The following is a 16808-nucleotide window of genomic DNA, read 5'->3' as shown; positions in this document are numbered from 1 at the left end:
AAAGTTTGTATATTTTTCACTCAATCTTGAATGCAAACGCGATTTTTTTTTCCAAAAATTATATGTGTCAGGAGTATGCTGCTGGTTCATAGGTTTAGCTAACGGTAGGCAAAGTAAAATGTTTCAGAATTAATGGAAAATTTGTGTGTTTTGAAATTCTCGCAAAGCTACACGAGGATCACCTGCGCTAGCCGATTCTAATTTAACAACGTAAGACTAAAGGAAAGACAACTAGTCATCACCACCTATCTCCAACTCTTGGGCTACTCTTTTAACAACGAATAGTGGGATTAACCATAACATTATTACGACCCCATGGCTGAAAGGGTGAGTATGTTTGGCGTGACGAGAATTAGAACTCACAACCCTCAAATTAGGATTCGAACGTTCTAATCACCTGGCCATGCCAGACTCACCTCTGGAGAAATTACGTGTTTTTATTTTTTTACAATACTCAGTATCAAGAATCAAACCTTGGTAAAACCAATCAGTCATATTGTGTAAAAATATATAAAGGATTCCATCAGAAATCAGTGACATAATAAATTTTATAATAATGACATTTTTGTGTGGTTCACGTTATTAGAGACATTGAAACTTAAAACATTGATCCAGAAGACATTTGGTACATAAACAGATGAGGTATATGGAACTCCCCTTATTAATTGTAGTGTTGATACGTTTATTAATCATTCTGGACATTACCTCCTTAGGTGATTGAACTGCAACGAAGTCGCTGTATATCTTCCGTGCTTTGGATAATAGTTTGTTGGTTCTTGTCTTTTTGAACTCTTCACAAGCTAACCAAAACTCAATATTTTCTTCGCTGAATTCTCTGGACAAGAAGGCCTTGAAGAGCGAGGAACCATCTACAAAATCAAAATCAAATTATTTGTGTTCCTGCTAGCATTGGTATCTAGTTTACTTCAAAATAACACACAAGAAGATAGAGATAGAAAAGAAACGGATGTATATATGCACCAAAGTGACAAAGACCTGATTTCCGAAAGTAACCGTATTATTAAGTTTATTAAATCAAGAATTAATTAGTTTTTTTCCGATCATGCATTCATTGCGAGTTTCAAAAGTGAAGTAATAAACACAAACATAGATAAATTATCAATCAAAATAGACTAAAATACATTTGTTTCCATACTGTGCTGTTCAAACTCGATTTTCACACTAATTACATACATGTATATTTAGAAATATTCATTCTTCACTGGAATGTCAAAAATACATTTAGTTATTAAACAAAAACTGCACACTAAGCTGTCCCATGCAGTGTTCATATGAGAACTCGATCCCAAAAGTTTTACGCTAATTTTTACTTTTATTTCTATTAATAATTCAAATGATATTCAGCTGCATTTAGCATTGAGAAACATTCATGTATATATGATAAATATCCATACTATTTTCAAAATCTATGAATCCCTTGCTCAAATTACAAGGGTTACCTGAATGTTTTACTACGAAGAATATTCTTGTAAATAATGTTACTATAAAGAATATTCTTGTAAGTGAGGCGTAATGTTACTACAAAGAATATTCTTGAAAGTGAGGCCTAATATTACTACGAAGAATATTCTTGTAAGTGAGGACTAACCTCTGGCTGTAGAAGTTTGAACATAGCAGAAATTTTAAAAAAGCAAAATTCAATATAACTGTAGAATATTATCGATAAGGTGATGTTGATAACAACAAAATATATATTAATTACTAACTTGAAAAGCAAGAAATTAAAATATGTTACTCTCAATTTTGATTTTGTTTACCCTTGAAAGACAACACTTTTAAGAACCCTGTGAAACTATTTTTAGTGTATGTATGTGTATGTATATATATATATCAGATAAAATTATTTTAATTATAAAAATATTACATTAAGATTAATACTGATAATAAGTGAAAATGTTGAACATAATTATAAATAAAATACCAAATCTTATCAACAAAATCTTATATGTAGAAAAAAGTAAAATTAAAGTTTCTTAAAAATAATTTAAAATTCTGAAATACACATTATGAATTATATGCATAAAAATTAAAAATGTAAAGTTTCCTTCGTTAGAATACTTTAAATACTATTATTTAAACGTACCTTATAAGAAGAAAAATACGTTTCTAATGTCCTCATTTTTATTACAATTTAATTTCTTTTTATCATTATTTTTATTATGTCCATAATTCTTACTTATCTATATTTGTAACTTGACCTTTAATGTCAATATTAATACTGCTTCATTTGATACATGATTAAATGTATAAATTAGGTTTGGTTTCTTTGGAATTTCGCGCAAGACTACACGAAGGATATCTAGGCTAGCCTTTCATAATTTAGTAGTGATAGATTGGAGAAATGCCACCCACTGTCAAATCTTTGGCTATCCTTTTACCAACAAGTAGTAGGCTTAACCGTAAGTTTATAACATTCCACGGCTGTAAAAGCGAGCATGTTTGGTTGCACAGGGATTTGAACCTGCGACCCTCAGATTGCGAGTTAAGCGCCCCTAATGGTGCACCTGCCATGCCGGACTATAAATTTAAAGTCTGCTCACTTTGTTTCTTTGAATTTAAGCACAAAGCTCCGCCGACCACTAGTATCAAGTCCCTGATTGTAGCTTTGTAAATCCGCAGACATACAACTGTGCCTCTGTTTGGACGGGGGGTATTGCTTTTCAAGTGCATATGTTACGCTGTGTTGTATCATACAAAGTGCATACTTTTTCTCATAATTCATGGCATGCGCAAGTTTTACTGACGTCACAACAAATTTTACTTTAAGGGTCTTTTATGTAACAACATTTTAGTGCCTACTGACTGACTAACAGACAACATACCACTGCATGTTGATGTGAGTGGTTAAAACAACTGACCTCTCCAGGCCGTCATGAATTAGGAGAAGAATTATGCACTTTTTTAGGCTACGACATGACGTAGAATATTGACTTTAAAAGCAAAAAATAAAAATATTCGTTGCTCTTAATTTTGGTTTTACTTACTCTTGAAACAAATAACCTTGAATCTGTTTTTATTAATTTATTTACATGGGTTTGTTTGAAGTCCAGTTACGTGCTATTCGTATGAGAGAATAAACTGCTTACATTTGCTAGCCATCAGTTCGTTGAAAGACTCCGCCCACCTTCCTGCTTCCTCAGGCGAAGGTCTTATTGTTGCTTGAATAGAACTGTCAGTATGCCTTCGACGCAAAAATCCGAGCCTCAGTTTCATGTCTTGTGCTCTGGAATGAAGAAGAACAGTAATCAGAAAAAAATACGCAGTTGTTGAGTTAAATAAATGAATCTAAGTAAAAACAAAGCTTCAAACTGATGTGAAAAAAGTAGAAGTCGTACAAACAGGACATGAAAATGATCGAAGAAATTTGGTTCAGTGTATAAAACAAAATTCCAACAGTTAAGAAATATTGACTAACTGAATGGGAGTAAGCTAGTAGTGAGAATATTAATAAAAGAGACTTTTTTTAATTGTTTCATAAATTAAATGTGCACTGGGAGCTGAAGACACCATATACAAAAATTTCATAGAAAAATCTTTAATCAGACATATTTCAAAAATACTTATTTTTATATGTAAAATCTTTACTTCGGAGATTGCCAGTTTAACGTTGTTATATAAAACAAACAAGCAAAACGTACTTTAGCCACACAGCTGGTTCACCAGCGATTATATTATACAGTTGAATTAAGCCAAGGCAAAAGTAGCAAGTCGTGAATAAATACATAATATGTGATAATTATATTAAACAAGTTGTTCTGTAGATAAGTGTGGTATTTTTAGGGTTATTTTATTGACTTCAGGCGTAAAATTATTCCTAAAAAGGAATTTGATTAATGACACTTGAGCGAGATTTTATGAAGAAAATTCGTATTTCTGTAGTGGTTAAATGTTGTACATAAATTACCATACTTTCTTGTCCAAAGAGATGGCCCTCCAATGGCACAGCGGTATGCTTGCGAACTTACAACGCTAGAAACCGGGTTTTGATACCCATGGTGGACATAATATAGGTAGACCACTGTGTAGTTTTGTGCTAAAGAACAGTTACAGTTTGTGAACTATATATTTAGCAAGTTGGCAATATGCTTGTATTCGTTTATCTTTCTTTTTTAGTTTATGGTTTGAGCATGACCTAGCATATTCGTTAGTGTGATTGGCTGTGGAATAGTTAGGTCAAGGGTCAACCTTTATATATTGCTAAACATGATCCATACAATCAACTGTGAAGATGTTATAACTGAGATAATCAATTCTACTATTCAATAAAAATAGCTGTGTACAAACGGCGTGTATTCCCGATTGGGTCCACTCCTTGTGGTCAGCAGTTTTAAAATATGGATGACTATGTCTGAACCCAGGAATATCTGAACTTATTGTTTGACCAATGTTTCGTATAAGGTGCTGTTTAGCATTAAACGTATAAATTGTTTGTTTGTTCGGTTGGGTGATTGTTATTAAACATGATGGGCTATCTGTAATCTGTCCACCGCTGGTATCAAACCCCGCTTTTTAGCATCGTAAGCCTGAAGACTTACCTCTGAACCACTGGAAGCTTATGTGGTTTGTAAGTTTAAATATCATTCATTTTAATTCCATGCCCAGTTACTGTAAGGCTCATAACAAATAACATACTGATTCGATTATCATAAAACAAATGATTCAATGGTTACTATATGTTGCAATATTGAATTGGACACGTCAAAGTTCTAGGATTAAATTTAGCCTTTTTTTAAATTTGTATGAAAGATTTGATTTCATCACAATTCGTGAATATAAAACAAATCTGTTAAACAAGACAATTAGCTCGCCCACACACAGACCAAGACAAATTCTGTGTGATTCATATGGAATGCTTTCAGTACTTCGAACAAGTTTTAGACATAAAACTCAGAATGTTCTTGTTAATAGCTTGTTTTTATTGAATTATTATTTATAAACCTGTAGATGAATTAGGCATAAACTATATTTTCTAAGTGAATTCAGTAGTAATTCTACTAGTAATCTGAGGGTCGCGGTTTCTACTCTCCTGTACATCAAATATGCTCGCCCTGTCAGCCGTGGGGGCGTTATAATTCCACGGTCAATCCCACTATTCGTTGGTAAAAAGTAGCCCAAGAGTTGGCGGTGAATGGTGACGATTAGCTGCCTTCCCTCTAGTCTTGTGCTGCTAAATTAGGGACGGCTAGCGCAGATAGCCCTCGTGTAGCTTTGCACAAAATTAAAAAATAATACAAAAAATAAAGTGGATTTAAGTATCACTTTAGTTTTTCATGTTTTATCTTTATATTTCAATAAGTTTGCTCCAGATTCGAAAATAAAATGATACACTTACAGCGACTTCCGGTGTTTTTTTCTGTCTTCTCCTTCTTCTAGTTCACAGGTTATGGCAGAACTAGTATCATTAGGTTTGTCTTCAGTAACATGCTAAAATATAAACATATATATATAGTGAGAGATGAGCTTAGAAACTTTAAAATATACATACGTATATAGAACAAACCTTTCAGAATGTAAAGACTGATCAGACGGTGAGATGCTATAAGTAGAGAAAATAGAACAGTGAAGCGAAAATTAAAGCATAGCCTGAGCGTATCCTACTGGTTAATGGGTCCGGGCTGTGAACCCCGTGCTCATGATTCAACGCCTGTTTTCGCAAAAATTTGCTTCTTGCCTTGGGGTCGTAGCTACTCTGTAATAGATACGGTTAAATGTTACTATTTGGTCAAATCAGAGTTAGCAGTAGTTGTTACTTAACAACTCAAATAACGTTTGTGTTAAAATTCTACAACAAACAAACAGAGGATCTGCGTGGTGTGCATGCATGCATAGAAATTTAAGTAGTGTTTAGAAACAACCTTCTCAAAGTTTTTATTGGCTTGTTTTTGAATAAGGAGATAAGTTTTAAAGCTGTAAATAATCCATTTTTTATGTTCTACCAAACATCAAGGCGTGACATCAACACAGATGTCTGGGTTGTTGATATGTTAATGAAGTAAAGCAGCAGAGAGACAACATGTGAAACTTCGTAAATCTCACTTGCCTCGTTCTCTAACCCTAACCATGCTTCAACTCTCAGGTAAAGAGTTCAAGTATTGTTCAATCACCTATAGATTTATTCCCAGTTTTTGTAAAGGTCTCTCCAGCCCATTAGCTGCGCTTCCTCAGAAAACCAGCTCCGATTAGAATCACTCAAGACAAAATCCAAATCGAAGCAGATAGTTCCAGTCTGATTATAAGTAGCGCCACATGATCACAAAACTTGCAGGAGAAATTACGTCAGCAGTATATCGTGGGTTTTATTTGTGACAGTGTTGTCATGACAACAACAGTTTGAAAGTTGCAAGCCCAGAAACTGGTTCGGTTTGCATTTCGCGCAAAGCTACTTGAGGGCTATCTGCCCTACCCGTCCCTAATTTAGCAGTGTAAGACTAAATGGAAGGCAGATAGTGCAGATAGTCACCACCACCCACCGCCAACTCTTGGGCTACCCTTTTATCAATGAAGAGTAGGATTGACCGTCACATTATAATGACTCCACAGCTGAAAGGGTGAGTATGTTTGGTGCGAAGGGGATCCAAACCTGCAGCCCTCAGATTATGAGTCGAGTGCCTTAACAACCTGGCAAGAATTATGTGGTGAGTCATAATTCGTAGAAAGACAAAATAAGTTGATAGTAACAGAAAATAAAGGAAACATGTAAACTGGTGAATAAAATATACCAAAAAGTGGAGTAAACTGATTTGTGTGCTCAGTCTCAGTTTTCTTTCACACTCTTTATATTTTCAATAATCAAAAACAAAATACAAATAGTAAATAATTTCAGAATTTGTTTTTCGATGTAATCAATTTCATCCTATACTCTCACTGTTCATTTCAAATATTTTTATTGGTTGTTTTAAACAAACTGCAGTCAGACTGAGCTCCAAACAACAGCAAAAGATATTAATACAATTTATTCTGTAATAATAAGAAAGTTCGAATCACACAGCAGCCTCCGCAGAAAAAAAAAGTACAAGTCTTGCAAACTGGAACAGTTTTAAAAACTTATTGGTTTCATTTAATCTTCTTTAATTCCTTCCTTAAGTACTTATCAAGTACTTATCTTGATAAAGAATGTCAATAAATTAAGTTTGTTTTCTTTGTGGTTTTTCGCGCAAAGTTACACGTATCCAACTCCTGCATTCCGTTTATCTGGGGCCCGGCATGGCCAAGCGTGTTAAGGAGTTCGACTTGTAATCTATAAATTGCGGGTTTGAATCCCGGTCGCACCAAACATGCTCGTCCTCCCAGCCGTGGGGGCGTTATAATGTGACGGTCAATCCCACTATTCGTTGGAAAAAGAATACTAATGCCGAATAATATCTGTGCGATGCTGACAAGACCACTTTCAATATGAAACCATAAAAGACATGGATTGGCGAGAAATAAGTAATCCAAACAACTGAGAACAACTCCAGGACTTTCTTATACGTTGCCTAGCATGTCGAGGTCAGAGGTTAATATTATCTTGCTGGTTTTGTGTTCAAAAAGTAACTTCAAACACAGTGTCAACAGTATTTGGATAACCTGTATTGTTGTTAGAGTAACACCGATTACAGAATACAGTAATAACGTGAACTTCCGACTCATACATGCTCTAAAGTTACATAAATTTTTCCCAGTGTTGAAATTCTAGGCTTCATATTCAAATATTATTAACTTTAAAAGTTCTGTCTTACATATTTCTGATAATATTAGATGGAAGGACAGATTGGATAGAAAATATTTAAAATGAAACGTTACGTAAGTTCTTTTTAGAGAGGGAACAATACCTATTTAAAAAAAAAAAAACACGCAAGGTCTAAAAATTAAAATATACTTTGATCTTTTAGAATTTGTATATTAACATGCCAACGGTATGAATTGATAGTTTGGCTAAAAATTTTGCACCAAAAATAAACACAACTGAAACGTGCACTTTAGAATGTGAAATGAAGTGCTAGTCTTTGGCCATTCACCACTCTTTAGTGTTCTTTGAACCTGTTCTTTTATATTAGTTCATCTCAAAATTGATAGGTGGATCCAATCGTTTTAAGAAGAAAGACGAGAAACTAAAGTCACAGAAGACCACTCTTTCTTTATATAAACACACCCATAACCGTTCTTTCTCCAACTATTTACACAAGTGTCACTTTAAAAGACTTGCTTGACAGTTATAATTACACGCACGAGTTTAGTTTGACAAAGTCTTCTGCGTATATTTGTAATACAAGTCTTCCACAAACGTTCCGCTTGTCACGTGGTACGCTGAGTCAGTGTACGTATCAACAGCAAGGACTTTAATAAAAGAATCTCAAACCCCAACTTTATTCTTTCACATCTATATGTATATATAAGTATTGAATACACAAATTTTCAAATGTTCTTCACAATAATGCGATTTTGCAACTTGCCTTTATTAGGGCCCGGCTTGGCCAGGTGGTTAAGGCATTCGACTCTTAATTCGAGGGTCGCGGGTTTGAATCCGGTCACACAAAACATGCTCGCCCTTTCAGCCGTGGGAGCGTTATAATGTGACAGTCAATCCCACTATTCGTTGGTAAAAGAGTAGCCCAAGAATTGGCGGTGAGTGGTGATGACTAGTTGCCTTTCCTCTAGTCTTACACTGCTAAATTAGGGATGGCTAGCGCACATAGCCTTTGTGTAGCTTTACATGAAATTTAAAATAAACGAAACCAAGCCTTTATTGGTCCCTCTGGTGGAATATTTAATTTTAAACAAGCAGTATTGCTTGTGAGTTTTACGATATATTTTAAACAAAGCTACCATAAAATGTTTCATAAGTAAAGATATACTATTCTGCACATTTTCGTTTCACGTTTGAGATATTTTTTGTACTTGTGAGTTGTTACGTGCATACAATGAACTATGAACACAGTCAAGTGAAGAATGGACAGGAAGATAAAGAAACATTGGGCGTACCCTGCACCAAACAGTTAAAGTATAATCAGAGTTTATAATGTATGCACTGCTATAGAATAACGTCGGTCACCATAATTTGGGGATATTAGGTTTTATGAACTGTCTTACAATATGAAATGCAAATAGATATTCGTTCAGCTTAAGTCATATATATTAAACGTTCATAAGTATGTCTCATTTGCTACTTTGAAGTAAAGCATACAGTTTAAAATATTTCAGTTTGATAATTTGGCAAGGCTAGACACCACTTGAATGTATATTTCGTATGAAGTGCTATTAAAAGAATCAAAGCAGCCAATCATAGCAGGTTGTACGTGTCCCAAAATTTTTATGAGTAGAATCAGGAATTGTTTTCAAATGCTACAGTTATTTGGACACCAACGTCAAGTAGATGACCGCTACCTATTCTTTCTGACTTTCTACAATCATGAGATATCTTCTCCGAGACTCAATCTGATGTTTCAGTCGCAACAAATCGCTACGTCAGTATACATATTACAAGAAGGAGTTCGCAAGGCTGGTTTTCATATTACACACCTGGTAAATAAAGCGCCAATTAATGACAGCAAGACATAAAACAACTTGTCTACAGTGGTATTAATAATACAGGGATATTTGTGCTGCGGCTGTTACTGAGATAGATCTGCGAGTTTTAGTGTTAGAAGAAGGCTTCCAATAAACTTACCACTGAGCCTTTTACAGCGACATCTATTGGACCAACGACATGTGGAGTAATAGTGTCTTTACATAGAATTTCATTCTGCAAACACATAACAAACTTACATTCTCATTTGATTGAATCTCGTGTCACCAGATTCAAAACCGTTTTTATACAGGAATACTACATTAATAATGATGATCTAGACAAGAAAAAGCACTGGTGGGTATGTGGGCCATGACATCTTGTATAATAGTGCTATTATGTCACTCTTTATAAAAGTGACGCCGCACGACTCCCTCTTCTGCCACGTTTTGATGTAACTGGATGATATCGCCCATCCTCACTATGTTATACTGGTTAACACATTCCTTGAGGAAAAGATTATTAACGAAATAAAAACATTTGGACATTCACCGATCTTTGATGATATCATAATTATGTATAGCATGATTTTAAAATATGCGTCACATCCAGTTAAGTGACCTTAAATATTTACTAGAAACGGTTCCTCTAAAGCAGTGGTCGGGGTGACTCGGAACCTCATGAAAAATTTGAATTCACAAATGCAACACTGGATCAGTCTGCCCTTGTTGTTCATAATGACTCTACTCCATATTGGAAGACATGACATAAACTCTAAAGATGTAAATCTATCTTCACTAAATGTTCAATTTAGGAGCATGGGCTTAACATTCAAATATTTCCATTCCAGATCATATGACGAGTTATCATAGTTCTATGAACTGAAAAGATATATTGTTACTATTCTATGTTGCACTGGGAGACCACACTTTTGGAAGTTATTAACAATCTTTTAAAACTCTAAACGAGTAAAAAAAAAAGATAACATTTGATTAGTTTTGAAATTCGTGCGAAGCCACATGAGGGTCAACTGCACCGTCCTTCCCTAATTTGTCAGTGAATGATTAGAGAAAAGCCAATTCGTCATCACTACCCACATCCAATTCTGAGGCTACTCTTTTACCAACAACTGACAGGTCGAGCATATTTGGTGGAGCGGGAATTTGAACCCGCAACTCTCAGATTTTAAAATATCTTTATACACTTTCGAGCAGACGATAAATAACAAAATATAATAAAAATGCTAAATTTTAAAGAAAGAAACAAAATAATGAGAACAATGAAATATTCTAAAATACTTCGTAAATTACTAAGTACAATCCACAAAAATCAAGTGAACAGTCGAACCATGTGGTATGTAACAAAGTAGAAACCAAATAACATATAGTTATTTTTGTTTCCTTGTAGCTAAGCGCAAAGATTGATTTGGATTTTATTTAGCTGTTGTTAAGCGTAAAGCTACACAATGGACTAACTGTACTTTTCCCACCACGGGTATCGAACCATAATTTTAGCATGTTTAGCTAGAGACAACTGATTTGTAAGTAAGTGCATAACACACAATGAAACAATCATCGAATAATAATAATTCTTGTCATAATAACTTTGAAGTTTCCTGTGCAGTTTTAGATTGAAACAAGCGAGCTCTTGAAACTCTAAAGATTTCATCAAACGCACACTTCAAATTTTTTTCTGCAACATTTAGTGTTAAAAAAAAAAAAGTATACCATCGGTGAATGACGCTCCGGAATAACAAGTGTTGCTTATTGTGAGATGAGTTCACAGGTTTTCCAGTTTTTATATTGAACTATTACATTTGTACTTCCTTGAACCACATATAGGATCAAATCGTGAATTATAAAACAAATATATTCTTGTTCCTGTATATTAATTTTTATAAACAATACCGAAAGCCGCAATTATAATATTTGCAACTTAAAATATCTATCTGCACTATGGGGAAATGACCCCTGATTTTTGTGTTGTGGGTTCGTAAACTTACAAATGACCTTCCGAGGAATGGCGCTTATAAATCTCTCTAATTAGAAGTTGACATTTTCTTTTAAACCTTTAACTGATATTATTTGCACTATAACACAGTTATTCAAGAAAAGCTATAACTGTACAGTCTCCTCTTTTCCAAGAAAAGCTATAACTGTACAGTCTCCTCTTTTCCAAGAAAAGCTATAACTGTACAGTCTCCTCTTTTCCAAGAAAAGCTATAACTGTACAGTCTCCTCTTTTCCAAGAAAAGCTATAACTGTACAGTCTCCTCTTTTCCAAGAAAAGCTATAACTGTACAGTCTCCTCTTTCCAAGAAAAGCTATAACTGTACAGTCTCCTCTTTCCAAGAAAAGCTATAACTGTACAGTCTCCTCTTTCCAAGAAAAGCTATAACTGTACAGTCTCCTCTTTTCCAAGAAAAGCTATAACTGTACAGTCTCCTCTTTCCAAGAAAAGCTATAACTGTACAGTCTCCTCTTTCCAAGAAAAGCTATAACTGTACAGTCTCCTCTTTTCCAAGAAAAGCTATAACTGTACATTCTCCTCTTTTCCAAGAAAAGCTATAACTGTACAGTCTCCTCTTTTCCAAGAAAAGCTATAACTGTACAGTCTCCTCTTTCCAAGAAAAGCTATAACTGTACAGTCTCCTCTTTCCAAGAAAAGCTATAACTGTACAGTCTCCTCTTTCCAAGAAAAGCTATAACTGTACAGTCTCCTCTTTCAAGAAAAGCTATAACTGTACAGTCTCCTCTTTCCAAGAAAAGCTATAACTGTACAGTCTCCTCTTTCCAAGAAAAGCTATAACTGTACAGTCTCCTCTTTTCAAGAAAAGCTATAACTGTACAGTCTCCTCTTTTCCAAGAAAAGCTATAACTGTACAGTCTCCTCTTTCCAAGAAAAGCTATAACTGTACAGTCTCCTCTTTTCCAAGAAAAGCTATAACTGTACAGTCTCCTCTTTTCCAAGAAAAGCTATAACTGTACAGTCTCCTCTTTCCAAGAAAAGCTATAACTGTACAGTCTCCTCTTTCCAAGAAAAGCTATAACTGTACAGTCTCCTCTTTCCAAGAAAAGCTATAACTGTACAGTCTCCTCTGTTCCAAGAGTATAACTGTACAGTCTCCTCTTTCCAAGAAAAGCTATAACTGTACAGTCTCCTCTTTCCAAGAAAAGCTATAACTGTACAGTCTCCTCTTTCCAAGAAAAGCTATAACTGTACAGTCTCCTCTTTTCAAGAAAAGCTATAACTGTACAGTCTCCTCTTTTCAAGAAAAGCTATAACTGTACAGTCTCCTCTTTCCAGAAAAGCTATAACTGTACAGTCTCCTCTTTCCAAGAAAAGCTATAACTGTACAGTCTCCTCTTTCCAAGAAAAGCTATAACTGTACAGTCTCCTCTTTCCAAGAAAAGCTATAACTGTACAGTCTCCTCTTTTCCAAGAAAAGCTATAACTGTACAGTCTCCTCTTTCCAAGAAAAGCTATAACTGTACAGTCTCCTCTTTTCCAAGAAAAGCTATAACTGTACAGTCTCCTCTTTCCAAGAAAAGCTATAACTGTACAGTCTCCTCTTTCCAAGAAAAGCTATAACTGTACAGTCTCCTCTTTTCCAAGAAAAGCTATAACTGTACAGTCTCCTCTTTTCCAAGAAAAGCTATAACTGTACAGTCTCCTCTTTCCAAGAAAAGCTATAACTGTACAGTCTCCTCTTTCCAAGAAAAGCTATAACTGTACAGTCTCCTCTTTTCAAGAAAAAGCTATAACTGTACAGTCTCCTCTTTTCCAAGAAAAGCTATAACTGTACAGTCTCCTCTTTCCAAGAAAAGCTATAACTGTACAGTCTCCTCTTTTCCAAGAAAAGCTATAACTGTACAGTCTCCTCTTTCCAAGAAAAGCTATAACTGTACAGTCTCCTCTTTTCCAAGAAAAGCTATAACTGTACAGTCTCCTCTTTCCAAGAGTTAAATTTCTTTTCAAGCTTTAGCTACTTTGTCGTGAAAGTAGCTTCTCACAATCTAATTCAATTATTTTATCTCTCAGTCGATTATATTCACAACTGCTGCCATCTAGTTATTTTCATATTTACAAATAAAAAGCTTAATCATACTCGCTTGTTACTGAGGCAATAAATGCATCTTTGTTTTTTCATACTTTCGATTTTATTTCGTCAAAAAAGAAAAAAAAATGAACTATTTGCCATCTAGCACCACGAAATGCAGTTGATTTTGTCGTTAAGAATGAAGGTCGATTTACGAACTTACAACAGTAAAACCTACATTGATTGTTTATAATTAAGCGCAAAGTTTCACCATGGGCTATCTGGGCTGTGCCAAACATGGGTATCAAAACTCGATTTTTAGCGTTCTAAGACTTCAGACACTGGGAAGGAGGGCTAAAGAATGGTAAAACACCCTGTTAGTATAGATTAGCAAACTTAATACATTTACTATTTCTCAATATAACCCTAGAAACCGAGCTTCGATACTATAACATATGGCTCAATGTGTTGCTTTGTGCTTAACTTCGAACAACAACACTGGGCAATACATAAATGACTTAACTAATACACTTTTATTTTAGTCACATATTTCAACGTTACTGTCTGCAATTTCACCACCTCACGTATGAAGAAAATATGGACACGCAAACATTGCCTTTTAATTCACACGAGAAATTCTGGTCATCAAATCAAATGAAAGTAAAAAAATAACTTGACACAAAAAGAATAACCGAATAAAAAAAGAATTATCGAAAACGTCTTAGTCGAAAGCCTGCCTAATTTCAATATCTTCCGAGGTCACTTTGAACTAAATTTCCTGAACTCCTATATCCCTAAAGAGTTTGACAGTTCCTGGATTATACAGGATTTGTTTATCAATTTTACTGCCAGAAGACAAGGTAGGACCGAGGATTTAATTTGGTTTAAACTTTGATGTGACTTGAGAAAAACAACATGAATGTGTCAAGACTAGTTTCTCCAAGATCTTTCGGTTAAAGTATATGTTACTTTATTTTCTTTGTATTCTATTTACTTTAAATACTACAAACTAAAACATTTCCGAAGTTCCCGCTAAATATTCCCTTCAACTATTGTGTTAATCTTGGGAATTTACTCATACGTGTTTGTGGGGCACCAGTTATTGAATGTCAGCGTAAACATGTTTTATTGAAGGTGAGGAAAATTGTTAATTTCTTTGAAAGTTTGACTCAAAACGACACAAGGGTTATCTGACCGTATTTCAACCCATTTTTGAAATGATAGGTTATGGGGGAATGTAGTTTGTTAGCAGCACCAATCGAAGGCTTTTGGACTATCTGACCAAATACCAGGATTGGGCACTCACATCTCTAAACTACGGATAACTTGACACAAACTTGGGACCCTCAGATTCCAAATCAAAGTATGATAACCACCAGGTTACAGTAGAATATCCCCTCCACACCCAGAGAGAGAGAGAAAAAAAACTGCACATACCAGTAGATAAAGCTTGAAACACTATTGCATTATATTGTAAATATTCAACAAAGTTACACTATTACACTATATTATAATAAGCACTTCATCACTGACACTCTATGAATTACAAATGTAATATTTCATCACTGACACCCTATGAATTATACATGTAATACCTCATTACTGACACCATCTAAGTAACGAATGTGTCTTCTTATCTTTGACACCCTATAAAAAACCCATGTAACTTCTCACTATAAACATTCTAGAGATGCTACATTACTGGCACCTATAGATGAACATGTAGTATCTTATCACTAACACATATAACACTTCATCACTAATACCTTATAAATGACACATGTAACACTTCATTACTAACACCTATGAAACGTCACTGACACCGATAAAAGACACGTGTAAACATCTCGTAAATGACACTCTATAAATGGTACCTGTAACGTTTATGACGGATCTATAATTGCTGTTTCATTCCTTTTACCTAGCAACAGTTCTTTAAATCCCACATGTAATTTGAATAGTTGTAGCTGATTTCCCTTATCTATAAATTGTGATATGAAACATATTAAACGTAGTTTTTATCCTCTGACAGATTTTGTCGTACTTAATCTAACATTATTTATTTATTTTTGGAAGGTATTTTACCAGTTTGAATGTACAACATTTTCACAGATGATCTTGTGACAAATAAAACTGTGTTGCTGTTTAGAATATTTTGAAACTTTTATGATACTTCGTGTCGATAATTTGTTGCCAAACAAACCATTTTCCTCTCCAAAATTCTGAAACAAAAACATTGTCTGTTGGACGATACAAATATTAGATAAATCTAGTTAATACAAATTACTTTTTATTACTTCGAAATGTTAACAACAGACGGTAAAATCTAACCAAATACTTCATTTTTCATAGTTTATTTTATTTTTGTAAATAAATCCGTGTCCACCTGTTCATAAGCAGGTTAATTCTGAGGAAAACAAGGCAAGGTTAAGATGTTTGGCATATTCTAAAATATTTCATGTTTATTTGTAGTTAAGCACAAAGCTGCACAATTGTCTATCTATACTCTGCCTATCATGGGTATCGAACCTAGTTTCTAGTATTTAAGTCCGTAAACATACCACTGTAAGATCAGAAAAATCCATATTTTGATTTTAGTTTGTTTGGCTAGAAAAGATTATAGTTAATAAAACAATTTTGCGGGAAGATCTTTCTTCCATGATAACAAACTTATAATAAAGAGAGTTCTAAAATACATCGAGAAAGAAACTCTATGCTTCAAATATTTGGTGAAAGTGGTAATTGCATTTAAAACCTAATATATATGTTTCAAAATGAAATATAAAAGTTACATTTCAATGAAAGCTGGGATGCAGTCAGTGTTTTCAGTGGAGACATAGTTATACAAACAAAATTAATTCATTACTTACAACTATAAAACAGTGAGATGTCTTCATTTTCAACTTGCTTTCTGTATTGGTGCAACTCGACGAAGTAATAGTCAACAGAAAGAACTCTTGAATACAGCGCCGTAACCAGTGCCTGGAATTATAAGCCCGGAAATATTTATACTAAGCTTTCCCAGCAAGCCAGCTAGCTAACTCATTGCAGAATACAGCAACACGTCAGTACGGGAACTGCACAGTGATTGGCTGGTTCGTAAATGTATCAAGACTTAGCAACCAAACGTATATGACGTCACAACGTGAAGCTCAGTTGTTTTAATGTGTCCTCAAATGAATTTTACAAATAAAGTTTCCGCGTGAGTGACACATTTGTTGAGCTTTAAATAGTTCATGAATCCCATAATAATCAAAATATTTG

The 16808-nt window shown here is 34.4% G+C and overlaps 1 protein-coding gene across 1 annotated transcript in view; it reads right to left on the bottom strand.

Annotated features, from left to right (window-relative positions):
- Window positions 1-16808, bottom strand: part of LOC143252237 (uncharacterized) — a 73897-nt gene that overhangs the window by 5335 nt on the left and 51754 nt on the right. Inside the window, exons 3-5 of the mRNA XM_076504072.1 lie at window positions 5354-5445; window positions 3108-3244; window positions 706-869 (exon numbers count right to left, since the gene is read on the bottom strand). Of these exons, the coding sequence (XP_076360187.1) occupies window positions 706-869; window positions 3108-3244; window positions 5354-5445 (393 nt within the window). The remainder of the gene's footprint in view (window positions 1-705; window positions 870-3107; window positions 3245-5353; window positions 5446-16808) is intronic.

The sequence above is a fragment of the Tachypleus tridentatus genome, chromosome 6 (assembly GCF_004210375.1).
Source record: "Tachypleus tridentatus isolate NWPU-2018 chromosome 6, ASM421037v1, whole genome shotgun sequence".
Classification (NCBI taxonomy): Eukaryota; Metazoa; Arthropoda; class Merostomata; order Xiphosura; family Limulidae; genus Tachypleus; species Tachypleus tridentatus.
This window is presented reverse-complemented; position numbering and strand designations above follow the sequence as displayed.